Here is a 27,055-nt window from a genome sequence, read left to right on the forward strand (position 1 = left end):
GTAACAGTCCTTATGTCCCCTTCCAGACAATAACCTAAGTCAGCCTTACTGGCCAGGTGAATTCGTTACCACAGCCAGTGAGAGCGAGGGCACAGAGAGGCTGAGAGTGCAGACACTGACCAGTCCAGAGCTCAGCCTGACTCAGGACAAGCGCCCACCGCTGGAAGGTCAGGTTAAAGACAACGGTGCTGTGATCCTGCCCAGCCTGCCCAAACCCAGCGCACAGCCACACAAAGGTAAAGGGTGACAATAAGGGACAGGGGCTCCATAATTAGATTGTGGGTAGGTTTTCGAATGTAGAACGTAACAGTCCTTATGTCCCCTTCCAGACAATAATCTAAGTCAGCCTTACTGGCCACTGCCTAGCAACAACGTAAATGAACCATCCATCCATTTGCCAAACCGCTTATCCTACTGGGTTGCGCGGGGTCCGGAGCCTATCCCGGAAGCAATGGGCACGAGGCAGGGAACAATCCAGGATGGGGGGCCAGCCCATCGCAGGGCACACTCACACACCATTCACTCACACATGCACACCTACGGGCAACTTAGCTACTCCAATTAGCCTTAGCATGTTTTTGGACTGTGGGGGGAAACCAGAGTACCCGGAGGAAACCCCACGACGACATGGGGAGAACATGCAAACTCCACACACATGTGACCCAGGCAGAGACTCGAACCCGGGTCCCAGAGGTGTGAGGCAACATTGCTAACCACTGCACCACCATGCCGCCCACTAAATGATATTTTAATGATATTTTACACATATATTCTGGAAAGATTTCACTGTGCCTTTGTGATTCACAGCTGTAGGCGTCAAGGATAATGAAATTATCCTTGTACAAAGTGCATTATGAGGCACGAGCAATGGTGACTTGAGGTTCAGTTCGCTGACTTGGTCCTAATGATTTTTCTAATTCAGCTTTTTAATCTGTATTTTATTCAAGATTACTTTGGTCAGCCAGATTTTTTATAGTGAGTGTTTATGTGTGTATGTTTCTGCTGCTGTTCCCAGGTTAAAATTGTTGTAGAACTCCTCTCTTCATATGCATGTGTCCCTTCAGGAATTCTGAAGAAGAAGAGCCTCCCCACTCCTATAGAAAAGAATGTTATCAACCATCTCCACAATGAGCTGTCGGTCAGTGCCCAGGGACCTGCCTCCTCTAGGGGCTCTTCCGCTAGTGATGGTCATGGGGGTGGGTCCAGAGCAAGTCCACAGGAAAAGCTTAACGGGGGGGCTCCTGTCAGTGCCGTTGTCAAGGCACGGACTGCAGATGAAGACTCCACCGCTTCAGAGTGAGTATCTAGCCATCATGTGGTGCAAAAATACTATATTATATATAAATTAACTGACTTGCTCATGGCAAAGCCTTGAGATGGTCTACACACAAACCCCAAATGAAATCAGTAGACAGCACAGGTGTGTCATTGCAGGTCATAAAGTGTCCAGCATCTACATCGTGCTGGGATGGAGAGACCAGAAAGGGCTGCTGTGATGGGAGCTGAATTGGTTCACGCTCTCCTTCCCTTTGACTGACACAGGTGCCAGATCCCTTTGCCTCTAGCTGGACCAGGCTGCTCTGTGTGGATATAGAGTCTGTGATTTCTCTTCATTTGGTTTCTGTTTACAAGAAAGGATTGATGCACTTTTTATTTTCTTCAGTTTAAATGGATATGCTGGGAATCAACTGGAATTTTTTTAATAACGTTGCAAAAACTTTTCATGAACCTAAACACTGATTTTTTTGGACTTTTTTGGCTTTTTACCAGTTTTAAACAACAAACTTAAAACTTTCAGGGATTTTTCTACAATACCACTGTTTGTGATGGATAAGCGTAGTTGTGTTTACTTTTAAATGGCATAAGGGCTTGTTTGCTTTCGAAATACTTTAGCCTGTTAACTGGATTGTCTTATACAGCCGTCCATGATGCAGGTCACTTTCCAGAGTTCCATGGGGTCTTTAAATATTCCCTGTGGTTCAGAGGGAGGAGTTCCAAGGAAGGGCTTCTATTGGCTGGATTTTGTACACCTCTTCCAAGCAGTAGTTGCCTAATAAATCTGCTGCTAACTGTGTGGTCACTAATGATGTATCCAATCCTCTGCAATGAAAGCAAGCTAGCTATGCTAAGTCACAGGACTTGACCACATTAAGTGAGCTTCCCCGGATCCTGTCGCACAGCAGACACCTGACACTTGTCTGGATGACTAACCTTAAAACTGGATGCTAAGACTGATCTTGATGCTAACTTTGATTCCATGCCTTGGGAACTGGACTACAAAGGCTTGATTCGTACCCCAATGATTCTGGGACCGACTCTACTCATGCTACCACGGGCAAAGTGAATATTCAGGAAGAATCCTGCTGCTTCCAGTGATGAACAAATTTGATCTGGAATGGAAAGCCTCTCAAAGTGCAGCCCTTGTTGCATGAGTTCTTGTTCTGTCAAGCCTTCGTTCAAATAGACTGCAGATGACTCTTCCACCACTTTGCCTTCATAAAAAAAACCTGGGAGACAATTTTAAATCAGAACAAATTGAGACACTAATTTATAGACGTTTTTAATTTCTAATTGAAAGTGTTTGGCATGAAGGATTTTTTAAAAATTATTTAACTTGTTGGCAAAACACTACTTTGCAAAATTGTTAAATTGTGTATAACTTTCACATCACAAATCTTGGCAAAATGTATATTTTCATCCGTTTTTAACAAATACTGTAAAATTGTTTTGAAATGTTTAGCAGTTTCTGTTAATGTAGACTTCACTGGAACGATCAGCTGCTGCCTTTGACTGCACATATCTTCTGTCTCCTTTTGTTTACAGTAAATACAAAGGCCATTCAATACCTCTGCCATTTATACATTCAATGTTTATACGAGACATTTTTAAATCTTTATTAACCTGCCATGTTCCCCCCCCGAAATTCATGTATGATTATCCGCTATATAATGTATGTACAAGCTGGGAGGGGACCTGAATCATTTTGTCAAAAGTGAAACCTGGTGATTTCCTAGTGAAACCTAGTGCACTCCTCCAGTATCATCTTGAATTCGCCCCAGCTTTATACTTACGGTCATTTACAGCCGGGGACCGGCGTTTAGCCGCATCACCCGCTTTTCTCAAGTTCCTTCACCAGCACAGAACTCCCTGAACCTCAAGCACAGGATGTCTTTTATAATTGTTGAAAGGTGATGTGTAAAGAAATACTGTAGATGCCGGCAGAATTTGGAGTTATTGCATTGTTTTTGTATCGTCACTTTGCTTGATGTGTTGAAGAACCAGTGAAGGACGAACAGCCAGCTAATGCATTTCTGGTTAACGAGACCCGATGCGGCTGGTACGTCTTCGCAGAAGCACTGCTAGCTACAGTCAGATCTTGCTGCGATTGTGTTACTTGACTCTTACTGGCTGTTTTCTTTCATTGCAATACCATTAATATATCATAGGTAATAGCCTATCATGTACGACATTCATGATATATAGAGCCATTAACGACTGCATGGAGCTACGATATAGGTCTAATCCCTTAGTGTGCCAAAACGTTACATAACAAGCATTTTTAATTGACATGATAAACTACGTCTCGGATATAAACCGTACTCAGTTGGTCATAAGCGATTTTCATGCAGTCATCATAAAAATGGGCCTATTAACTATGGTGCGACATTAACAAGTTAAAAAATAATAGAAGGGAGCGTTTTCTGGTTCATCAGCCTGCACATGAGCTCTTTGCTCACCTGAAATAGAAACCGTCGTTATCTCGCCAAACGTCACAGTGACATAGCGACACCCCTGCAACGTGTCACCACATGCTTGCAATTAGGTTCCTGCAAGCTGATTGGTGACTAATATTTTTTTTTTGTTCTGTGCCGGAAATGATGAAAAGTAATACATTTTCTTCCATGTTGCATTTTGCTAGAGTTTTTCCATGGTAAGTACTTCACTCCAACATGCTACATGCCCTGTAGAAAAAGGGGTACCAAACATACTGGAAAGCAATAAGAAAAAACTATCAAAATTAAAATGACTATAACCAGCCCGTTTATAACAATTTTGATTTGCTCAAGAATGCATATATTAAATATAAACATGTTCTATATTCACTGTGGAGATAATGAATTATTCTTGAACGCTATACCAACTGCTTGTGTGTAAATGGTCTGAAACCTCTGAGGCTGGTGGTCACTTGTACCCCCTAATCTGTACCAATAGCAATATGAACTTGAAGGTTTGGCTGCGACCTTCTGTTCTCTGGAAATGTGATTCATGTACAAAAAAACACAAAACTGACTACATTAGATTACCTGCTCAATAGAGTTTTTATTTAAAAAAATTATAAGGCTTATGTTTTAAAATGTAGTAATTTAAAGGTGATTTGGTTTAAACCGCAAAAAAACATATGGTTTCACTTCAAGTAATCAGTTTTAATCGACCAAAGATGAAAGCAAAAGTTTTTTTTTTTTAAATATATATTTTTCTAAACTAGGCAAATCTGTGGTTTAAATATGCCATCACTCTGTAGTTCATAGGGTTCGTTACTTTGAACTAATAGGACTTGCAATGTTTGTTGTCCAACAAAACAGTCTTTAACTCTGCATCACCTTTCAGGTCCAGTTTTGTTCATTACTGCATCATTTGAGGCTGTGTTTAGGAAATTTTTGACCCCAGATGCAACTGTGAAAATAAAACTGATTTTGAGACCGGGACCATGATGTGGTCAGTCTTTGCCGTTTCCTGGAGATTCAGATGTATCCAGTTGGAAGGTCTTATTTCACTTTCACAGAGTTGGACACAACATTCAGCCAATTACATCCAAGACAGAAAAGCTTCTGTACTGCTTTTCACAAAGCAAATAAGCAAAAAGGAAAAATAGTGTTTTTTTCCAATTTTTAACAGGTTCTCTACCCACACAAAGTTTTGGGCACTTACTAAATATAGTAAAAAAATTGCAAATTTATTGGTTCCATCCATCCAGCTTCTGAAACCGCTTATCCCGTTCAGGGTCACGGGGTGACCATTTACACTGAAAATAACAATGACACATGAGTTAAAAAATGTAATTGTATTAACAAAAACACACAGAAGATGCTATATATATTTTGGGTCCAGTTTGTTTCTGCTTCAGACATTTTCAGTGTCCCTTTCATTGCACCTGGTCATAAAAATACCTCATCGGAATCATGAAATTCTCTGACGGATTCTAATGGGCACAGAAATATGTCATTTGGAACATGTAGAAAAGGCCTGAGTTACTGACAGCAAAAGTGAAAATAATAATCTGCATCACACAAGGCTTTCATCGCCCTTACAACTCAACTGATCAAGAAATTGTACCGGCTGCCTTGTCTCTGCAAATGAAAGAAAAAAACTAACTAAAAATTCAGGTGGAAATTTCACACTGGTGCAAATCCTTATGAATCACTACACCTTGTGGTAGAAAAAGTAGTGAGTAGGGCAATATACAGTATGCAGACAGAATTCGAAGACCAACAGGAAACACAAAATATGTAATTAGCGTAATAGAAAGTAACATTTCATATGGAGGATGTTTTATGAAATATTCAATGTCGTCTAAATGATTATATGTAAATTTGAAATTATTTAATAATCATTTAAATTGTTATAAATAATAAGAATTGTTAAATCATCTGTGAAAGTCACATTAAACTCGGGACAGAATCTAAACAAAACCAAATATTTGTTGCATTACAAATTAAAATTCACAAGAGATGGATCATCGTTTGAATTCTCCTTTATGAATTCTTAATTTATAACTAATTTATATAAAAATTCTAATTTTTGCTTGTTCAGTCCTGAGGCCATATTAAGATCCACCTTTGGAGTAGACAGTTGTTCTGATCCCCTCCTCTGAGGACTGGTGAATTACCCCAATAATCAACCCGAATCACCCATAAAGTGTGAGCAGTTACCAATGACGACTCGCTACAGTTTCTAATTGCACATTTATGTTCACAAATTCTGGTTTTTACCTGTTGGGTTTCCTTTTTTTACTACATAATATAGCCCACATGAGCAGGAGACTAAGGTCACCACAAATTACGATAGACAAGTGATTTTTTTAAAGTAAATTGTACAGACAAAATCATGCTTTTTATACCTATCAAAGGACGAATGAATCATGAAAAAACATACTGTAAGACAACTTTTTTTTTGGACCGAAGTAAACTTTGGATACGGGAGGGGTCTACTGTGATTCAGCCCCACGATATATTAAAACATGACCATGATTGTACATCCTATTTATGGTTATGGCATGAGTGGGGGTCCAGGCGGGTTTCCACATATTTCGTTGCTTGTATAAAAGAACAGCCATATGGATTAAATAAGATTAGCTATGGCTAACACTGTGCGGTGGCAAGTAAGAACAACTTAACTGTTATGCTAAAGTTAGATGGGTTTAAGATTTTGGAAGTTAGGATGTAATACAGCCCCAGGACAGAACAGACAAAACATGGTTATAAATGATAATTTGATCGACTAGGCGAGCTCGAGCTCTTGTGACTTCGTTTGGAATATGACCACTCAGATATTAGGTTAGGGTTAGAACCCCCACTCAGTTTGATAGGTGACAGATTATTTTAATGGTTGCTGGTATCATTTAAAATGTAGTTTAAATACGTATTTATTGAATATTGTCACAAAACACCTTCCATACCTTTGAGGCTAAATGAAAGCATTCCAACGCATGCAAATGCTTTGATTATTATAGTGATTACAAAAACTGGCAATCAGCATAATATAACAAGTATTGGATTATACTTAATGAACAGAAAAGCAAATTGGCATACAAACACATACTTAGTTTTTTTTTTTTTTTAAATTAATCACATGTTTTTTGTCATTGTAAAGCTTAGTTTTGACTGATCCTGTACATTTATCCCCCACTTTTGTTGTGCTTTTTTGCCTAGTTTGTTCTCGCCGATCCCTGTGTAAATTCTGATTGCCTGCTGGGCTTCAAGAAGCTCTATGGCCCCTGAAAGTGGCACTCTAGTAGAAAGATGTGCAGGCACTGTAAGAAGTGAAAAACAATGAATTTTGCTGATGTTTATTGCTTGTTATAACATTGTTAAATTATTAAAAAGCAATATCCAATATATAAATTTTATACACAAATAAAATCTGGTTAAAAGGCTACAAAATAACAGATAGCAAGTTATATACCTGCTGTATTAGTATATTCATATTCAACAAAATACTTTTTAATTTCTTGTCATGCCATCTGGATCTTTCTGTTGTATATGTGCCCAAATTGCATCTTTTTTTTTAACTTAGTTTTTCATTATTTTCTGAGTAGCATCTCAGAGTGTCCGGTGATTGGTGACTGTCTGAAAATGAGGCTGACCCACAAAGCCAAATAGCAGTGGTGTGCATGCTCTGTACCTGCCTGCAGGGGGAGCCACTGCTTTGGTGCTCTCACTGGGAGACTGCCTCTGCCCCTTTCTTGTGTCCTGTGTCATCACCTCGAGAGACACTGCAGGGAAAGGAATAGTAGTTAAATACAAATGCTGCACATCCAACCATATGAATTGCAAAAACCTTTGAAATTGGTCTTTGTATGAATATTCTGACTTGTAACATACTGGTTGCTAATAATAAGAATGATGCCCTGTCTGCATTTGAAATTTTGAAGCATTTTAACCTTGTATCATACTGCAAAAGTTTAGGGTTCCTCATTCCAGTAAATGTGAGTCCTATGCCCATATAAATGGTGATAATTCTGCAGGGTAGAACTGGGATCTACTGTAAAATCTACCTTCAACTAACAAGTGAAAACGGGCAGTTAAAGAGAACTTGGCACTTCAAGGATTTCAGCAAGGCATCCCTTAGAAAGTCTGAATGTTACTGCAAATGCAGATATCTTGCTTGTCACAGAAAAAGCTATTTTAATGCTACTACATTAAGCTGGACAGATATTTAAATCTGCAGCATTCTGTGTAATAAAATGCTGTTGCAAGACGTAAGACAGCAGGGAATCATAGCATTTTATCAAACAGTAAAACCTTCCTTTTAATCCTGCAAGTACATGATATTCAGGATTCATGGTGTTCACGTGTTTGTATTAATGACAGCAGTAAAAAAAAAAACACAGATATTTTTGTCTGCTTTTCAGGTGGTTGACACAACATATTTTCCACGCGTGCTCTCTGTCCACTGGTGGGAGTGTGCTCACCTATGTGTGTATGCGCAATGCTAAATCCACAGACAAGAGTGCTACTTTTGAGAATGGGGAGTTATTGGACAGAGAAACCAGACAACAGAAAGTCAATCACAAAGTGACCATAGGTCATGTTACTGTACCTCTGGCTGGAACGGAGCTGAGCTACTGGGACACCGTGGTAGACAGGAAGGCGAGAGACCCCTAATGAAGGAGAGGATATATGACAGTATCCCACAACTGCAGAGTCTAATTCCCCGCAGGGGAGCTAAGGAAATACATGCAGCATGTTTATTCCACGCTCATTGACATTAGGCATTTTACTACAGCACATTTATGAATTATGTTGCTGCTCACTGCTGTCTTTTAATTCAGAACAGATAGGGGGAGCTGCAGCTAATGAACATGAACACAGAATAAACGCCAGTAGCCTTAATCATTCAATGATATTAAATGAATGATTAATTGGAACTGAACTATACAATTCTATAACTGGTTCAGTGCAAGTGTTGTGTTCTCTGACTAGGTGATGCAGCAAAACAGAAATGTGTGCAGAGAGAAATCCTGCGTTAAGGATCAAGATAACTTGTCAACTAACACAATACAAGTTTTTTTAAACAAAACAGTTTATTTTGCCATTGCTGTTTTGTGTGCCTGAGATTCCATAACTCCGTGTACCTGTGTCTGAGGTCAGGGACCTGCCCTTGGGTGCAGACCAGCCCAGCACTGGTCTGGGGAAGGCTGTGGAGGTCGTCTGATGCTTGGAACCTTGGCTGGGCTTGGTCACATGGGCAGGACCTGCACATAGGTGTGGCGTACAAATTAGTCCTGCTACTTCCTGCTTCTTACTAAAACCAGAAAACAATCCATCATCCTCAGCTTCAGAGAGATGAATAAATGAGTAAAAATTGGTGTTATGTGTGAATTTTATAACAAAGTATTGAACAAGTGATTTAGTAATTGGAACAAATTCATGAAACCTCCCAGAAACATAATTTGCATGGCATTCCAAGATTACACACCCTACACGTGAGATTTATATACCCAGAGGTGGAGCTACCTAGTTGCTATATATCTATGTTTGTCTACATGTGTAAAGTACTGTTATTTGACCAGTATATTAGTATGTAAAACAATACAGAGAAGCCATCAACAATAGAAAAAATATATACATTTTGTATAGGATCATTTTATAAGTTAACAGAATGTAATATTGTATATCACAGCATTTCCATACACATTATAATGTATCAGAAACAAAATGATCTAGATCCACAATCACATCTAAATACAGACAGCCTTATTCACCAGGGTGGTGTGTATATACTGTGCACCAAAAGGAGGTGATTTACCTGCATGTGTAGCCTGTGTACCTGAAAAGCTCCTGGCTAGTGGTTTCATCTTTACCTTTGCACTTGCAGCAGGTCTTCCCTGTCAGGTTGGGAAAGCTTAGTGTTATTACACGTTACATCTGGTCATACCTCAGAGAAGACAGCTATAAAGTATATCTCAAGTACCATGCTGGAGACTTGCGAGGTGGGGGCCACAGGTTGGGGAGAATTGCAGACAGCCTTGAGATTTTTTTTGGCCCCAAGAGTCCTGTGGGTCAGGGAGGGCCTGATTGCTGCAGCAGCCTTATCTTGTGAGCCATTCCCAGGATGCAGAGCAGCAGATGAATCATTACTGCGTTGGCCTCTACCTATCCCCTGCCCAGGCTTCCTGCATTGCCTCTGGAGGGAAGTAACAAGCACAGCCTGGCCTGTAGCTGGCATGGCAGCAGGGCCGTTACTGGCTTTAGCCCTGCTTTTCATCGGTGTCACCTCCTTTTTAGGGGAAGTGACTGGGGAGCCTCTTTTGGGTGTGCCCTTGCTTGCATGTGCCGTGGGCGTGGTCTTCTTTGTGGCAGGTGCTATCTCGCCAGTCGTTGGTGTTACCATTGCTTTGACGGCAGTTGATGTCCTGGCAGTGGGTTTTACCTCATTTGTCACATGTGTAACATTGCGCACAACTGGTGTGGTCTTGCACACTTTAGGTGTGATTTTACGTTTGGTGGGAGTGGCCCCATCTGCAGTGGGAGTATCTGAAACGTTATTGACGGGAGAGGTAGGAGATGCCAAGCCCTCCTCTTCGTTCAGGGAGAGTAACGAGATGCCCTCCAAGCTGACATCTGGCAGAAGCAGCCGAACAGGGCTGTCCTTCACCACATAGGTTTCCCGCCGAGGGCTCCGCCGTGGTTCCTGTGCCCTTATGAGGGCTGTGACTAAGGGTGACTGCTCCAGGTTTTCCTTTAATGCCAATTTCTCTAGCTGCCGAGCAAGGCGGTTAGCTTCCCGGCAGACCTCTTCGAACTTCTCCGTGCTTAATGGGGTCCAGTGCGGCGGTCCAGGTGAGGCCCTGCCAACACCTTCCCGGGCATTGAGGTCGAGGTTCTTGGCCACGCAGCGCTCCACGTGTTTCACAGCTCCCACGAAAACCTCTTCCTCCACCTCCTGGTTTGCCTGCTCATTACTGTGGGAAATGCAGTTATATTGGTTATGTTGCTGAACTTATAGTGTGTAAATGTATTTGGTGGAGTCTGATGGGTGATAGAGATTATGCGTTTAAACAATGATGACAATTACATCCATACTTCTGTTCCTGGTCCCAGGCAACACTGGACACAAGGCTGGAGGGCAACCTTGTAGGGCACGCGCACACACATACACACACACACACACACACACACACACACACACACACACACACACACACGCACAGGCACAAAATCATACATTATGGGCAATCTAGAGATTCCAGTTAGTCTTTGGAATTTGGAAGGAAACACACTGTATTGGTTTTCACAAAGACTGCTGCCTCAGTTTTTATGACGCAATTTGCATAAACTCCAGAATGTTATGAAGAGTGATAAGATGATTTGCATTTCAGTCCTGCCACAAAAAGACCTGCTGACATCATTTTCACTGATGAATCCCTGTTCCAATTGTTTGGGGCATCCGGAAAAATGATATTCGGAGAAAAGGTGAGCGCTACAATCTTGTGTCATGCCAACAGTAAAGCATCCTGAGGCCATTCATGTGTGGGGTTGCTTCTCAGCCAAGGGAGTGGGCTCACTCACAGTTTTGCCTAAGAACACAGCCATGAATAAAGAATGGTACCAAAACATCCTCCAAGAGCAACTTCTCCCAACCATTCAACAACAGTTTGGTGATGAACAAGGCCTCTTCCAGCGTGATGGAGCACCATGCCATAAGGCAAAAGTGATAACTAAGTGGCTCGGGGAACAAAACATCGACATTATGGGTCCATGGCCAGGAAACTCCGCAGACCTTAATCCCATTGAGAATTTATGGTCAATCCTGAAGAGGTGGTTGGACAAACAATAACCCACAAATTCTGACAAACTCCAAGCATTCATTATGCAAGGATGGGCTGCCATCAGTCAGGATTTGGCCCAGAAGTTCATTAACAGCAGCTAGGGCGAATTGCAGAGGTCTTGAAAAAGAAGGGCCAACACTGCAAATATTGACTATTTGCATAAACTTTATGTAATTGTCAATAATAGCCTTTGACACTTTGAAATGCTTGTAATTATACTTCAGTATATCATTGAAACATCGCACAAAAGATCTAAAAACACTGAAGCAGCAAGCTTTGTAAAAACTAGGACTTGTCATTCTTAAAACTTTTGGCCACGACTCTACACACTGAAACACATTGTAGACAACTAAATCCAGTTTATTAGTCTCCGTAAATGCATGTTACGCAACGACGGTGCGAATCGACTGAGTGTAGAAACTGCTGCGTTTATGCGGATCACCTGGACCGACTGTATAACAGGACACTTCGTTACCTGTCCGAAACCGGAGACCCGAAGGTAAAATCGAGCTGCTCTTCGGTTATAAAACCAAGATCTGAAAGACACGTACAGTTCAACTAGTTAACCATGCCTTGGGTTGATATTTACTTATTTATGTATTTAAAGCGTATGTAAATTGAAGTCATACCTTCTGTAAGATTATCCATTTTAAAATCTAGTGAATGTTTTCTGCAAATACAAGAGAAACAAGGCGTTTAGGTAACTAAATAGATTTCAGGTCAAGGGATTAAAAAAAAACGTATCTGATGATAAAACGCACTCAATCGTAAGTGATTCATCTATGAAAAATATTGACTACCTGTAGGTTATCGCAAATAGGTATCGGAGGTAGATAAACTTACGCAATCAGCCGTTAGTAATCAATTAGAAAACGCATTCATTCAAAGACCGGGTCAGTTTCCGTGGCATAAAACCAATTCGATAACATTTAAACAGTTATACATTTACAATTTAATATACCAAACGCACTGTTGTTCGATTTAAATTTTGCACCGAACACTCCGATTGGATGGTTCACAACCGGAAGTTTCTCCATGGCACCAAGTAGCATAAACTGTCCGCCATGACACAGATTCCGTTATACTGCTCTTATTCTTTTAAACTGATCTTGTGTGCCAACTTTAAGTGATAGTATCTTAAATGTCTATTATGGGTATTCTATTGATTTGATTGATTTGTTTAGTTCTATTTTTGTCTTTATTGTATGTTCAGTTAAAAAGTGTAATGTTCAACTATATTTTAAAAAGTGTTTGTTTCCTTACGGACGCTATTTTTGACGTATCCAGCACGCGGAATTGTGTTTGAGTTGAGTTAATGTTGGTGTGCTTAAGTTGAATTTGTACATTTGGCATTAAAGATGTCTGGTGTTCCACCGGATTCATGGCAACCGCCAACAGTGTCATTGGAGACGTCGTAAGTGGACCAAGAAGAATTTAATGAATTGATTTTTTTGTCGATTTTATAATCTTATGTTACCGCTATCTGTGCACCCCCACTGACAAATCATTTGGATCAGTGAATCAAAAGTCAAATATAATAATCACAGAAACTGCTAGCATCTTAATTCACAATATTTACATTTGTTCACTTTTATATGAGTCTGAGAATGAGGCCAAAGTACATGATGTGCTGTATCATTTGCATGACATTCTTTAAACTGGTTTGTAATGCACGTATCGAAAGTGTCAGAATTCGTATTTTGAATCATTAGTTATAAAGGAAATTTCACAATTCCGTTTTTGATGCCAGATATTTATAATGCGACACAACATTGTGAATACAGGGTAACTCGCCGTATTAAATGTAATGTACACAAATTAAGCTTGATATCAGTTATTTTTGGGTTCATAAATGTGGGCTGTGATATACATTATGAGTGTAATAAAAAAAATCTTAATACAATCCTACTTTACTGAATAATAAATTGCTTTTAAAAACTTTCTATTACAGGATCTTTATGGCTACGAATGGTAATTGGGTCCGAAGATTTATGTCACATAATTTACATGCGTTTAATTCACTGATAAGTTTGAAACCAATTACTTTGTTGCTGAAGTGCAAACGTCCAGTAAAGGGCGGTAACATTATGCATCTCCAACTTATGCTACAATATTTCGGCCTCGCTTATTCAACATACAAGTGTCCGTGGTTACAGCTGCTCTAACACATGGTAGTGGTAGTATGATATTTTACGATGAACGGCTTGTTAACACTGAACGGTGAGAAACCATACGTGTTATGGCTGTAATTTCAGAATGGGCACCATTGTTGTGGAACTGTACTGGACGCATGCTCCGAAAACCTGTAAGAACTTTGCGGAGCTTGCCAGGCGTGGGTACTACAACAGCACCAAGTTTCATCGAATCATTAAAGACTTCATGGTACAGGGAGGTGACCCGACCGGAACTGGTGAGCAACTAATCACCGATTCGCTTTACCTGCTTGTATCGTTGCTTTGCTTTATTTTATGATTTTATGTTTTGATTTTACGGGTACTTTCGAATGGACGGTAATCAGTCAGTTAAATGGTGTGTGGCTCAGCGCGCTAAGCCTCTATACTTTGAACAGAAGGTCACCAGTTCGAGCCCAGCCTTGGCAGAATAGTTGCGTCTGTGGGCGTTTGAGCAAAGCCCAGAGCCCCCAGCTCCATTGTCACCATTGAATTTCCCCATGGGGATCAATGAAGTTTCTTCATTCCTACTGCTGCTTTTCTTACTATAAATCAACATTTATGTAAATGTGCAATAGAGAGAGGATTCCTGTAACATTCACTTTTTTATGTTAGCCATTTTCTTTCATTTGAAAGTAAGAGCTATAAATGGTGAGAATTATTGGGTACCGTAATTTAATGTTTTCACATGACAAATTTTCCCATTTATGGGGCCATTTTGAACAGATTTTTTTTTTTTGTATTTCAAGTGGGTCCTTACTACTTTTATTTTTAAAGGCCGTGGCGGTGCCTCCATATATGGAAAGCAGTTTGAAGATGAGCTGCATCCCGAGCTGAAATTTACAGGTAATTTGTGACTGGCGGTGAGTAAGTGATGCTTTGGTGTCACATGTCTCTCAGCGGCTCATGCGGAGTAACGGCCTCTCTGTGTTCCCGCATGCAGGGGCTGGCATCCTGGCCATGGCCAACGCAGGTCCCGACACCAACGGTAGCCAGTTCTTTCTCACCCTGGCACCCACGCAGTGGCTGGATGGCAAACACAGCATCTTTGGCCGAGTGTGCCGGGGCATGGGGGTCGTGAACCGTATCGGCATGGTGGAGACAAACTCTCAGGACCGACCTGTAGACGACATCAAAATCCTCAAAACCAGCCTGCCCAACTGAGCTTCTTCCTCTCCTGTATAGTCTTTAAATACATGCTTTTTTCATATACAGTCTTTTGTGGTAATGATTAATTTCTTTGCAATATTATGATTTGTTGTCCGTTGTATGTTTCCGGTTTTAAGTAAGTAAAGGAGCTATATATCCACACTCCAGTCACATCAGGTAGTTAAACCACTCCACACTTCATAGTAGGACGTTTCATAGTAGCAAGGTTACAATCTCTAACTATAACTTCACTGAACCACTGCTCATACCATAACAACATCACTGACAGGTGAAGTGCAACTTCACCAGTATCACAATTTAACTTTTCCTAGCTTAGACATTACTGGTGATAAACAAGCATTCCATTGCATAATGATTAAGTCCTTAAAAATACTGCAAATGTATTGGTTTCATAAATACTTAACAAAAATATATTAGAATCAACCAGTCGTTTTAAGTGAAACATTCATTTCAAGTAGTAATCAACTGAAGCCCACATAGTTGTAAAAGAGCTGTTCCGTCCCTAACAAGCAGGCTCACTGGGTGCTTTTTAATCAGTAAAGCCTTCGCAATAATACAAAAACACCAGATATTTAGGTTTAGTATATGTTTGGGAGCCAATGACTATAATTGCAATTAATTGCAAAATGCCAAAAACAACTGAATGAGTCAGTCAAACAAAATGATGACACTTGAAAATGTGTGCAGAAGATGTGCAAATATGTAAAACATGCTTGTCAATAGACTTTTGTTATGAACACAATGCATTAGCAACATTTTTACAGAATTAACCAAGTGTCTCAAAACGTTCTGTGAGCGCTACACTATAAATCTGTATCCAAGGAGGTGGGTAAGTGACCTAGGAATGTGGTGCGTGTGGAGTTTTGCTACTTTAGTTGTGGTCAGTTAATGCAATTCCTTAGTCTCAAATTTCTGAAGAATATCTCCCAGCTTGTGATTAAGAAGAGGGTCATGTAATATAAATTATTTTATAAAGTGTAGGTAAGATCTTCATTCAGAAGTTACCATGAATATTGGTCTGTCACATTGGTCATCTTTCAGTGTTTGGGATGAAAGTTCTCCGAATGTGTCAATCGTTCAGAGACGGAAGTGCAACACTGCAAAAAGCGGAAGTATGGTAAAAAAAAAAGACTGGTGCAGATGACTAATCTGTTAGACGTGTAAAGTGTTGTGTAAAGCTGCCAGCAGCTTTTCTGTTTCCATAGTGATGTGAAAACAGTAGTGAATATGCCTGAAATAAGCTAGTGTGCTGTATTTACGTGGTGCTGGACCAGCAGCCTAGTTAGGTCCTGTTGTGAGGTTCACTCCTATCTGTGCTAGTACCGGTCCCTGCATGAAGCTCTGTTCAGTCACTTTGAATTTTATCCATTTATAAAGTTAGAACTTTTCATACCCTGTCAAACTCAGGGCCTGCTTGCTAGGAGGTCTGCTCCCAAGCTGATTTCTTGAGCTCTTATTGAGCCAAAAGACAAAGGAGAGAAGAAAACAATGTAGCATAAATGATCAGTGAGCAAGGTGCTGGCAGTACGTCTTGTCAAGCTCAGCTGTTTCATTCGTGGATCCTGCTGTTTGCTAGGGCCTTGGGCTTTAGCCTAGGGTATCCTATGCATTAATTCACCCCTGATTATCGGACCCAATGCATTGTCATTGAGATGGTGGTGTGAGGTTACCATCCTGTGGATGTTAGGATGCTTGGCACAACTTAGAGCTTGTCCCTTAGATGTCAACATGCCAACATCAGATAGACATCTGAACAGAGTGATTGGACAGGCAGATAACTGGTTGCTTCAGACTGATCTTCGCTATTAATTAAATCATTATGAGACAGACAGAGAATAGCACTGAGGAGAGAAGTGGGTAAAATACTGTAACTTCAAACCCTCCATCCTTAGAATATTGTAGTAGTCATATTCCATTATTAATAATAACAAGCGGGATATAGCGTAGTGACCTTATATTTGTTGTTCGCTCAGTTCCTGCCCTGACTGTGTGTGAAGTTGATCAATTCTGTCCAAGTTTATTTTAGTCAAAGACATGCAGCAGTATTTAAAACCATGTTTCTCAAGCCGGCCCTTGGAGACAGTGCAAGTTGTCTCTTCCTACCAGGAGCTGGAGGGAGCAAAAATGTGGACTGGGGGTCCCTGTGGACTGGGTTGAGAAACACCGCTCCAAATAATCTAAGAGTATGTATGGGGTGTTCACCTGGCATCCATTCCAGACTGTCCCCTACCTCATCCCGTATGTTCCCTGGGACTGACTCCAGACTTGCCACACTCCTGCAGTGGTTGATGACTAACAATAACCACATTCCGTGCCGAGAGACTTTCACCTGACAAATCCTGTTATGACAACTCTCAAGAGTGACGATGGGGGCGTGACTCGCATGTCTCCTGCGAGGAGGAGATTTCATAACAGACCACACTGCAGTCATTGGACTATAGAGCACAGTAGGAACCAGTATAATAAGCTGTGTCAGTCCTCAAGGGCTAGAGAACCACAGCGTCAACAGGCACCTGGCAGGTAAGAGGCAATTGCCTAAAGTCCCTTCATTAATTTATGAATGAACACTAGAGCATCCCTTGGCCCTAAGGGACTAGGCCTGGTCATTTCATTGCAGCCGATCTCTCTTTTGTGGTATTGCTCCAGCTTGGAATCTCAAGAGAACTTGGTTACATAGTATTTTTCACAGGTTTCTCAGAGCGGTCAGGGTCCTGATGGGGAATGTCTGTGGGGAAAAGTTCAGTATTTTCATTATTGTTCATTATTTTCTTAAGGGGCTTGCATTCAAATTGACAACTATTAACCTGTGAAAGCACGTCAGCAAAGCACACAGTGCTGCAAGGTGACAGATGCTACCTCTTTTAACTAATCCCTGAGTGTGAATATCTAAAATCTCAAAGTTAGTCTGTTGTCTGAAATAACTGATGACTTATTCCTTATTTTTAATGCTACAAATGCTAGGCAACTTGGTTCAGGAAACACCTAATTAACAACATGTGAAGGCTTGAATCTTGGAAACTTGTTTCTGGTGAGATGGGGAGGAGCTGAGCCACTGAGGGTGGGTGTTGAGGGTGGTTAAGAGGACTGACTGTGTGAACTTTTAATCAAAATTGTCACTGTTAACTGTTCCTCAGTGACATAACTGGGCACTGTGCCTTACTGGACTGCAGAAGCTTTCAGTGCAGAGAGAGGACAAACCCCACTGGAAAGGAACTCTGCCACAGCTCAGCACAGAACTGGTTCCCATGAGGCAAACTGACCTGAAGATCATTATATTGGGATCACTAGGGTAGGACAAATCTTTATTATCTAAAAGAGATCAAATGACTGTTACAAAAGAAAAACACTCTGCCAATACTATTTTGGACTTCCCTTGCCAGGCCTAGGAGGATGGGCTTCCTCTTTGGGTCTGGTTAGGGTTAGGGCTTCCTCTGCTGGCCCCTGGAGGATGTGCTCCCCCTTTGGGTCTGGTTAGATTGTGTAATATTGTGTAATATTATGAATATTGTGAGTATATAAATACATTTGAATTGAACTGAATTGGTAAACACTCTAATACTGTCAGTAGTCCTCTGTCTGGGCTGAGATATATGTGTCTCATTCAACTTTTTGGTTCTCAACTAACTATGTTCATGTAGGTGATGGTAGTTCCTGCTTAAGTAGCCCATTTCAGTTTCATCACCATCTGGTCCTGATGTTTAGGGTGGGAAAAACCTCCATCTTGCACCGGTACATACACAACATCTTCTATGAGGACTATCGTTGCACTCTGGGAGCCAATATCCAACAGAAGGGCATGAGTGTGAATGGCCAGGCTGTTAGGTTGCAGGTAAGCTGCCCTCAGAGTGATTACTGACATGCTACACACCCAACCCATTTAAGACAGACATGCTGTCCGGCCTTAAACCTCATCATGCTCAATAATGATGTACCACACAGACAGTCACAATAATGCAGAACCCAACACAATGCACAGCACAGACCTACTATCAGCACTGACGCACACTGACAAAGCACTGGAACAGAGATTTAGTGCTATAATGTACTGCGTGTTTATTTCTGTGCGAGGAGAATTACTCAGTACACATGATTCTACAATCCTGCCACTCAAAAAGGTCCATGCAGAGGCTTAGAGGGACAGGTGCTCGGCTGGGGGGATGTGATGCTACGTAATCGGGCAAACCTCTGCACCTGCCTGTCCCCAAATCATCTGAGCTGCAATGACAGTACACCTTTTCCGGCAGGTCTGGGATACTGGAGCACAGGAAAGGTTCCGCTCGATGGTCTCGCTTTTCTACAGGGGGCTGGATGGCTGCATCCTGACCTTTGACCTCACAGACCGGGACACCTTCACAGAGCTGGACAGCTGGAGGCAGAGCATTCTGGAGCAGAGCCAGGCAGCAGATTCTAGCTTACCATTCATTGTTCTGGGCAACAAAGCAGATGTTAAGGACAGACAGGTGAGACTGGCTATGCCCCTGCTGTAAGTCAGGAGGCCGTAACAGGTGGGCAGGGGTTTGAAGTGCATTAAGAGCAGGAAGAAGAGTAATGTAGTAATGTAATAATGTAGTAATGTAATAATGTAGTCTGCACGGATTTGGGAAGACTCAATATCATGGCCGTTTTATTCACCCAATATTATGGATTATGCAAATAATTATGCCACTAAATGGAATAAGGGACAAGGAAGGAACCAAAGAAAAGAAACAAATAAAACAGATCTCAAAACTCTAATACTTACTATCAAGAAGAAAAACAAAGAAAAGAAAACTAATTAATCATACTGTCCAAGGATAACATAAGGATTGGCACCTTCCCGCTTTCTGAGTGTGGCTCTGCGTGGATGTGTAGGTATGTACCTCTTCCCTACCCAGTCTCTTACCCCGTGAATATATGTAAGATGGAAAAAAAAGTCAGCATCAAGAGATAGCATAAAGGAAGGCACAAACAAAACAAACAAAATCCTCACAAGCTTCAGCCAAGCCACTCCATCTCAGGAGCAGCCATCTTTGAACATTCTGCTCATCCCACTTTGCAGGCTGTTCATTGCACAACACTGATTGGCAGAAACCCCAACCAGTCATGGGACCCATCAAGTGACAAATAGGAAACACAAAAAAAAACAAAAAAACTAAATATGTTGGTCTACGTTGTCAAGGAACGGGGAGGAACTGAGGATTCAGGGCAAACAAGTTGGGTTCATTCACTGAACTTAACAGGACAAAAAACAAAACAGGATCACGGTGGATCAAAAGGGAGAGAAGAAGGCACACTAGACAAGGGCACACAACATCAATGATGGAACTAACTAACACAAGACAGGGAAGCACTTATAAGCAGGGCTAACAAGGGCTCTAACCAGGGGCAGCTGGAGTGAATCCCACAAGAGCTGGAACGAGAGGTAGAACAAGCGATTAGCAGATGTGACTCATTAAGGTCACACCAGGAAGGCAACAGGAGGGTCAGGCAGGGCAGGACATGACATACGTGTGTACATGTAACACTGTAGATGGCTAGATCCATGCCCATTTAAGAAATGTTTGGACAAACTGCACACATGCTTTATACACTGTGAACTGGTACTGGATAAGCAGTTACAGAAGACTTTTGGGTTTCTGGTCGGTTTCATACAATTATTATTAGCAGAACCTTTCTCTCTTGAGGTGTAGGCCAGGACGACCATGACACCTGTTACAACGTTTGGATGATATGTTCACTTCATCCATTCCAGGGGTACTCTCAGCCCAGACCAATCCAATTATATTCCAAATTTTTTAGGGCCCCTTGGAATCATCCTTGCCCCCCCCTACCCCTCGCCCCCACCTTACAGCACCCCTGAGACCACTCTAGCCCAGTCATGGCATCCCTAAGAAGGTGATTACTTTTGCAGGTGAGTCGAGCAGAGGCTGAGGCCTGGTGTGACGAGAGGAACCTGACCTATTTCGAGGTGAGCGCAAAGGAGAGCATCAATGTGGAGAAGGCCTTCGCTACAGCAGCCAGCTATGCCCTCTGCTGGGTAAGGCCTCTGCTACCATCACTCCCACTCACACTCCTCTAGACCAGGGTAGATGTACACTCATTCCAGCAGAGCCCCCGTCACCTCCCTGAATGGCAACAGTAGGAATGGACTTGCTTAAATCGACTCAAAGTGACAGAGGTGGTGGTAAGAACTGACAGGTTACTCAAGAATCATATTTCTACTCAACAGTGAAGTCCTGGATGTTTAGTAAAATGGCGAGGGGTCTTGAATCACTTAAACCAGTGATGGCACCAGGGTCTGACTAGGGAGGCTTCAGCTCCAAATCTTTTTAGTCATGTTTTGTTCGTTTGGCATATAGCGTACAATGTGGTTTTGTTGTCATGTAATACCAAGTCCTGGAATAGACACACCCAAGTTATTTTTTGGACCCAACGAAAGTCCGTCACGTCGCCCCGCTCTCTGTTCTCGGGTTGTTACCTTTTCTAAAAGAATCAGGCTGAACAGCAGCTGCATCAGAGCACATGGATTCAGGTTTGCACGTGTGTGTCTGTCACGGTCTGATGTGAGCCCTTTGGCAGGGTCCAGGATTAAGCCCTGGATCTGCTCTTACTATAGAGCTGCCTTGGACACAAACTCTATTGACATTCATTCCACCACTTCAGGTAGAGACAGTGATGTGTCCACTCTGTATAGTCTTTGTTTCACAAAAATGTCAGGCGACACATTCATTGCCACAACTCTGCGGGTATCAGGTAACATTATTCTCATTGAATGTGTGTAGAGATTCCATGTATCTGATGTTCTGCAATTTATTTGTTAGGCTGATGATGTGTGATTGGTCGGCATCGTCTTGAAAGGTGACAAAAAAAGTCTAACCATGCTCCCCCCCCACCTCACCTTTTGGCAGCACAAAGAGAAGCTTGTGAGCAACCTGACAGACTCCATCAAACTGAAGGAGGACAACAAAGGGCGGAAGACCTGCTGCGCGTAGAAGGTTAATTCCATAAGACGATTAGTGCAGATGGAACCTAGAGAGTCTCAAGTTCATTTACAGTAGAGCCAGAGACTTTGTCCCACTAGTTAAACAGTATTTCCCTTTTAATGACGCCCATTTAAATGTGGTTCAATTTCCATATTTTATTCTGTTGATATTATTATTTGTGTATTGTTTGATGTTATGTGTAATGTCTCGTGTTATAGTATACCATTAGTCAGAAATAATGCTTGTCTTTTATACAATGCACAAGTGTACAGAAGATAAGAAGAAGATAATGAATATATATTTTAATGTTTCCCCAACCTGGGCTGATGTGAAACTTTCTGAAGAATATAACAAGTAAGAGCTATAAGAACATATACATTTACTGTAACACGATGATCTATTATTCTCATATTTTATGATTTATTGTCTGCGACGGTCATATACAGTATTTTTCTCTAAGTTGCTAGAAATTGTGAAGTATGTTATTTCTTTCTTGTTTTCCCTTCTGCCAGTCGGCAGCATAAAGGGTGTAGAATAGCTAGCTAGCTATCGCAATACTCAGCACAGGAAACTGCTGTATATCAGCAGGCAAACAGGTCAAAAATCCGGGCCTAGATTTGTTCAGATGCCTGTAACACCCTGACAGTGGTACACATGAAACCCTCTAGTACTTTTGTAGATTATCTATGTGCGCAGTAAAAATGCAAGGGACACCCTAAGGTAAAACCAGGCATCTTTCACGGTGGTTTACTGGAAAAATATGCCGGTCATCTTCAGTGTCAGCAGAAACGTCATGCGATCTTGATTCATCAACCGCAGCGTTGCAGAAATAACGCCTCTATCAGTGCATTTTGTTCCCTTTTCCAGGACACGCGCACGCATGCGTACACACACACACACATATGTTGGGTAAACATATCTTTATGGGGACCGCTCTTTCATTTCTATGGGAAAAATGCTAATGCTAGCTATGACAGCCTTAACCCCCACCCAGCCCTAACCATAACCAAGCAAAAAAGAGTTTTTGCATTTTTAGTTTTTTCATTGCAGTCACAGATTTTTATTAAATTGTGTTTTATTTTATGAGGACCAGGAAACTTGTCCCCATAAGGGAAAAAAAAGGGTATTCATCACATTGTGGGGACATTGTGTCCCCATAACGTAAGGTACACCCGCTCGCGCGCGCACACACACACACACACACAGTTGAAGAGCATTTCAAAGTGCCTATTCTTCAGCATCACTCTGTCCCGCTGCAGACCGACGATAATCGCACAGCCCACCTGTGTAGAGACAGAGGGAGTCACAAAGTGAGACCTCTAGCTGCCACCCCCAAGCTCACCATCAGATCTCATTCATTTGATCTTGGGTCCTACGTTTCTTCACTGATATCATGATGCAGCTCAGAACAGCCCCTGAGGACATCAGCCAGAAGAGCAGCCATCTTGCCCAGCTCCACATGCCAGAGAGAGTTGCTGGATCCTCCTGACCAGTCCGACTGTGCTCCAGTACCTGGATCAGGCTGTCAAACACAGTTTTGCAGCATGACAAGAGTTTCCAGTATCTAAAGCATAATTTAACAGTGGTGTTTTTATATATGTTTGATTTGCGCCTAACCTTGGTATTGGTTACTGGCTTTCCTTATGGTGTTCCATGGGTATCAATGCAGTGTCACGCCTCTCCCAATGGCGTTTTGAACCCCACCTGTGTGTGTGTGGAGTTTGCATGTTCTCCCCATGTGTGTTGGGTTCCTCCAACAGTCTCCAGCTGAGAGACGTGATGAAGCCTGGCTAAGCCTCCGTGCCTGTGAGCAGGAGGACGCTGCTTCGGTCACATGTTCGTGTGAAGAGCAATATGGGGAAAAGAATTTCCCCAAAGGGATTAATGAAGTATCACGATTCTATTCTAAAGAGCTCATAGTATATGTGAGTATGGTTGCCTTGAGGTGGACTGGCATTCAGCTTTGGATGTCCCATGCCTTGTGCCCTACGCTGTTCCAGCATGACCTTGACCAAGATGAGCAGTTATGGATGGATGTTGCAATTTCTGGTTTAGCTTTGCTTCCCAAACAGGCTCTGTTTATCTCATGATCATGCATAGATGCCTTGATACCTGTTTAGTGTTTGTGTTTCACCCGGTCCACCCATATGATCCAGCTTCTCACCTGTTGAAGTGACACAGTGTCAGGTTCAGTACCAACAGGCTCACAATGTCAGGTTGAATGTCACTGCAGTTCTCAGAATCCAGTGCTGATATCTAGGAACACTGTGGTGATGCTGACTTTTCCTCTACGCTTGAATTGGGGGTCAGAAGGCTATACATACCCTGAGACACATGCAGTGTGATCCGCTGGATGATGTCCACAGCAAACAGCATAGTAGATGCGCAGCAGTACTCCCCCGTGTCCATGGCCCCCACCTCCACCATGCTCACCTGGACCTTGCCATTCTGCCGCACATCGCTCACCTTCAGCCGGCCCCTGTGGCTCAGGGCCACCCAGCCATTTGTCCGGCCCAGTGGCACCAGTCCATCAGAACTCTGTCGGTACCAACCTTTGACACGCTGCCGCTGCAGGGGGCTGTAGCTGCAGAGCAGAGTGATGTTTGCTCCCTGAGGGACTCGGACCTCCTGATCCCCATCGACCAAGCAGCCTGGGGTGGAGAGCCACTGTTTCACAAAGGCTGCCTTAATGACGGGTAACCAGGTATGTCATACTCGAGCATGTATGTCAATGGCTTATGCTAAGAAGGAAAAATAAATATGTAAATAAAGGTTTTGGGTGTGAAGAACCAAACAGAATACACAAAATATGTTAAGCAAATGAGATGCATTTAGTGCTTTGCAAAAGTATTAGACCCTGATGATCAGATTTGCCTGAATTACAAATGATACATAAACATATTCTTCCTGGCTGTACCAAATACTGATCTGTTGGAGTTTAATATTTATGGAAGAGGCATTTTTAAGTTTTTGATTTTCTTAGAAAGAATATTAGCTGACAAAATCATTGAAAATCTACTCTATAAGTTTGCTATAAAATACTACCAGGAAGAATATAGGCTCAATATTTTTGCAAAGTACTGTACATTAGCATTTCTGAGGCAACACGAATGCTAGAAACCACTGGCTTTTTGCATATTTGTGAGCAGTTAACAATTAATGTATATGTTAATGTACACATGTGGGCACGTGTGTGGGTGTGTGCAGGAAAAGGGGACAAAATGAACTAAGGCCCTATTTCTGCAACATTGTGGTAGATGAGTCAAGATCACATGAGGTTTTTGCTGTCACTGGAGCAAGATGATCGGCACATTTTTCCACTAAGCCACTGAGAGAGACACCCTGTTTTACCTTAGGGACGTCCTTTGCATTTTTACTGTGCACTTACAAGAAATGGTGTCTCAGAAGCAGGACATCTTGAAGGGCAGCCACTCATAGGTTAAAAAAGGGGTTTCACGATAGCTTTAAAGCTCATACACAAGTGCACATTAAATAGTTTGGGCAAAATGGGCAGGTGCTCAGCCACCCCCAGCCCCCAAAATTGTGCGTGTTTGTTCCATGTGATGGACTGGCATTCCATCCATCATGTACACCTGCCTCCTGCCCTGTATTCTCTTGGAGTGATTACAGGCTTGCCGGGATCATACTCCTAACTCGAGCTACCGTGGGCTCACAGGTATTATTCTCAGTGTTCATGGTGTCTGTTAAATCCATGCTATTAACAAAATCGATAATATGGACACCACTGTAAACCCTATCGTCACTTGATGGTAGAGCATCCCCCCATTATTTACATCTCTCAAAACCTGAACACTATGTGACTGTCCCTGTGATTGGCATAATACCTATTTTATATGCAGCGATTTCATCTTTCAGTTTTTGTGTTATATTTTGGTATTTCCATTGCCAATCTCCAAAGAGTAAATTAACCGTTATAAATGAATTGGCATAGCACCTCACACAACAATTGATTAGTCATTGAATTAAATTTAGCAGTAAGGGGAAACATGCATTTAAATCACTGACATTACAAAGGCAAACTAATAAAATGCGATTTGTTTTGTAAAGCACACTTAATAATTTATATTTATATTTACTGTGTCCTGTTTGCTATATGTATCTTTTTTTGTATCTGTGCAAAGTACCTTGGTGCTGTACGTAAAAGAATTTGCCCCTGGGATCAATAAAGACTCCCCAAGAAGAACATTATACATAAATATACAGAGGATGCTAATATTTCACTTAAAAACATCATTAAATATTTTATTAAATACTTCTTTTAAGTGCATTGCGATGATAACGTGGCTACAGCTGAGCTAGCATCAATCCAAGCCAAACAGAAGTTCTGAAAGTCTTACCTATGGTGGCTGCGATTAGCACGGCCGGCCACCACGTGCACATGGCCAAGTCTGGTCAGACTGAGGTAAATCCACTGAGCAGGATGGAGAGAGAGCCCACCTGACACGCCAGGCCCCCGGAGCCCGGTGCTAGTGCGCTCCTAATGACTGACCGCCAAGTGACTGTTGCACAAGCTCTGTAAGGGTGGAAGTTGCTGACTTGGCGCTTTCAGAGGTTGGACCACCTCTATGTTTCCGCAGAATAAACAGGCAACTTGTGTGCTCAAATAGAAAAAACAATGAAATTTACTTCTGTTCTTTGTTTAGCATGATCATTTCATATCTTTTGCCTGACTGGGATCAATTTGTCTGATTTCAGTGAATTGAATAGACTATGTGGACAGCTATGGCTGAGAATTTCTGCTTAGTTATTCTCTTCAGGGCTTTTCTGCTAAAATCAAGTAAGATTCCACACAGGCCCAGCTATTCCAAACTAGTTAACGAGATCAGTTCAGAGAAAAGGTTCGGATCCCACATCCTGTCACCGACAGACCTATGCAAGCTGCAGACTGTTTACACGATTCACATCCCACATCCCATAATCAACAGACCTAGGCAAGCTGCAGACTCCTGAATTTACGTAGTTCAGGTGCATGCTGGGAGCAGGGCAGAACTAAGCTTTGGTCACCCCCGTCGTCACCCTACATCACTTAATCTAGCCGATAGATCCACCAGCACCCATCCCCACCGTCTGTAAGCATTCTGTAAACAATGTACAAACACCAAAAGTGTGCCAGGAAGGACAGGAGGTCCTCATTATTTGCTTTCCTTTCTGCCCCTATCTGTTCATTTTATACTCATAGT

The 27,055-nt window shown here is 42.0% G+C and overlaps 5 protein-coding genes across 6 annotated transcripts in view; 3 read left to right on the forward strand and 2 right to left on the reverse strand.

Annotated features, from left to right (window-relative positions):
- The window catches only part of LOC125744550 (cadherin EGF LAG seven-pass G-type receptor 2-like), a 48,848-nt gene extending 44,142 nt beyond the window's left edge, over positions 1-4,706 (forward strand). The window contains 3 exon segments of the mRNA XM_049016519.1: positions 27-236; positions 1,065-1,296; positions 1,435-4,706. Of these exon segments, the coding sequence (XP_048872476.1) occupies positions 27-236; positions 1,065-1,296; positions 1,435-1,441 (449 nt within the window). The 3' untranslated portion in view covers positions 1,442-4,706.
- LOC125744560 (proline/serine-rich coiled-coil protein 1-like) lies at positions 4,697-12,562 on the reverse strand. Of its 2 annotated transcripts, none has more exons than XM_049016539.1 (9): positions 12,395-12,562; positions 12,181-12,221; positions 12,027-12,087; positions 9,694-10,684; positions 9,529-9,607; positions 8,855-8,974; positions 8,320-8,380; positions 7,406-7,492; positions 4,697-7,030 (listed from the first exon to the last, which is right to left on the reverse strand). In XM_049016539.1, exons 2-8 carry the CDS (start codon positions 12,197-12,199, stop codon positions 7,435-7,437), a joined length of 1,389 nt encoding a protein of 462 aa, XP_048872496.1. In that variant the 5' UTR covers positions 12,200-12,221; positions 12,395-12,562; the 3' UTR covers positions 4,697-7,030; positions 7,406-7,434. The 2 variants fall into 2 exon arrangements, with proteins under 2 accessions (XP_048872496.1, XP_048872495.1); XM_049016538.1 differs by having other exon boundaries at positions 7,402-7,492.
- Positions 12,563-12,808: 246 nt separating this feature from the next.
- Positions 12,809-14,936, forward strand: ppil1 (peptidylprolyl isomerase (cyclophilin)-like 1). The gene is made up of 4 exons (XM_049016547.1): positions 12,809-12,965; positions 13,807-13,961; positions 14,500-14,568; positions 14,666-14,936. The coding sequence occupies exons 1-4, from the start codon at positions 12,910-12,912 to the stop codon at positions 14,884-14,886; spliced, it is 501 nt and encodes a 166-aa protein (XP_048872504.1). The 5' UTR covers positions 12,809-12,909; the 3' UTR covers positions 14,887-14,936.
- A 2,376-nt stretch (positions 14,937-17,312) lies between these two features.
- On the forward strand, positions 17,313-22,151 carry LOC125744568 (ras-related protein Rab-7b-like). Its single transcript, XM_049016546.1, has 6 exons — positions 17,313-17,412; positions 18,027-18,181; positions 18,595-18,721; positions 19,137-19,352; positions 20,783-20,908; positions 21,780-22,151. Exons 2-6 carry the CDS (start codon positions 18,138-18,140, stop codon positions 21,861-21,863), a joined length of 597 nt encoding a protein of 198 aa, XP_048872503.1. The 5' UTR covers positions 17,313-17,412; positions 18,027-18,137; the 3' UTR covers positions 21,864-22,151.
- A 294-nt stretch (positions 22,152-22,445) lies between these two features.
- Positions 22,446-26,386, reverse strand: LOC125744567 (uncharacterized). The gene is made up of 5 exons (XM_049016545.1): positions 26,213-26,386; positions 24,179-24,505; positions 23,967-24,018; positions 23,231-23,376; positions 22,446-23,137 (listed from the first exon to the last, which is right to left on the reverse strand). The coding sequence occupies exons 1-5, from the start codon at positions 26,253-26,255 to the stop codon at positions 23,082-23,084; spliced, it is 624 nt and encodes a 207-aa protein (XP_048872502.1). The 5' UTR covers positions 26,256-26,386; the 3' UTR covers positions 22,446-23,081.
- Positions 26,387-27,055: the final 669 nt, after the last annotated feature.

This window comes from Brienomyrus brachyistius, chromosome 6, assembly GCF_023856365.1.
Source record: "Brienomyrus brachyistius isolate T26 chromosome 6, BBRACH_0.4, whole genome shotgun sequence".
Taxonomy (NCBI): domain Eukaryota; kingdom Metazoa; phylum Chordata; class Actinopteri; order Osteoglossiformes; family Mormyridae; genus Brienomyrus; species Brienomyrus brachyistius.

Coding starts and splice junctions, on each gene's coding strand:
- LOC125744560 (XM_049016539.1), bottom strand. Junction 10,685..12,026: donor GGGTCTCCGGTTTCGGACAG/GTAACGAAGTGT, acceptor CATTTCCCACAG/TAATGAGCAGGCAAACCAGG. Junction 9,608..9,693: donor CCTCGCAAGTCTCCAGCATG/GTACTTGAGATA, acceptor CCAACCTGACAG/GGAAGACCTGCTGCAAGTGC.
- ppil1 (XM_049016547.1), top strand. CDS start 12,910: ATGTCTGGTGTTCCACCGGATTCATGGCAACCGCCAACAGTGTCATTG. Junction 13,962..14,499: donor AGGTGACCCGACCGGAACTG/GTGAGCAACTAA, acceptor TTATTTTTAAAG/GCCGTGGCGGTGCCTCCATA. Junction 14,569..14,665: donor TCCCGAGCTGAAATTTACAG/GTAATTTGTGAC, acceptor TCCCGCATGCAG/GGGCTGGCATCCTGGCCATG.
- LOC125744568 (XM_049016546.1), top strand. CDS start 18,138: ATGAGGCAAACTGACCTGAAGATCATTATATTGGGATCACTAGG. Junction 18,722..19,136: donor GCCAGGCTGTTAGGTTGCAG/GTAAGCTGCCCT, acceptor CTTTTCCGGCAG/GTCTGGGATACTGGAGCACA. Junction 20,909..21,779: donor CCAGCTATGCCCTCTGCTGG/GTAAGGCCTCTG, acceptor ACCTTTTGGCAG/CACAAAGAGAAGCTTGTGAG.
- LOC125744567 (XM_049016545.1), bottom strand. CDS start 26,255: ATGTGCACGTGGTGGCCGGCCGTGCTAATCGCAGCCACCATAG. Junction 24,506..26,212: donor GCTAATCGCAGCCACCATAG/GTAAGACTTTCA, acceptor TCTCCACCCCAG/GCTGCTTGGTCGATGGGGAT. Junction 23,377..23,966: donor GAAACACAAACACTAAACAG/GTATCAAGGCAT, acceptor TGTGTTTGACAG/CCTGATCCAGGTACTGGAGC.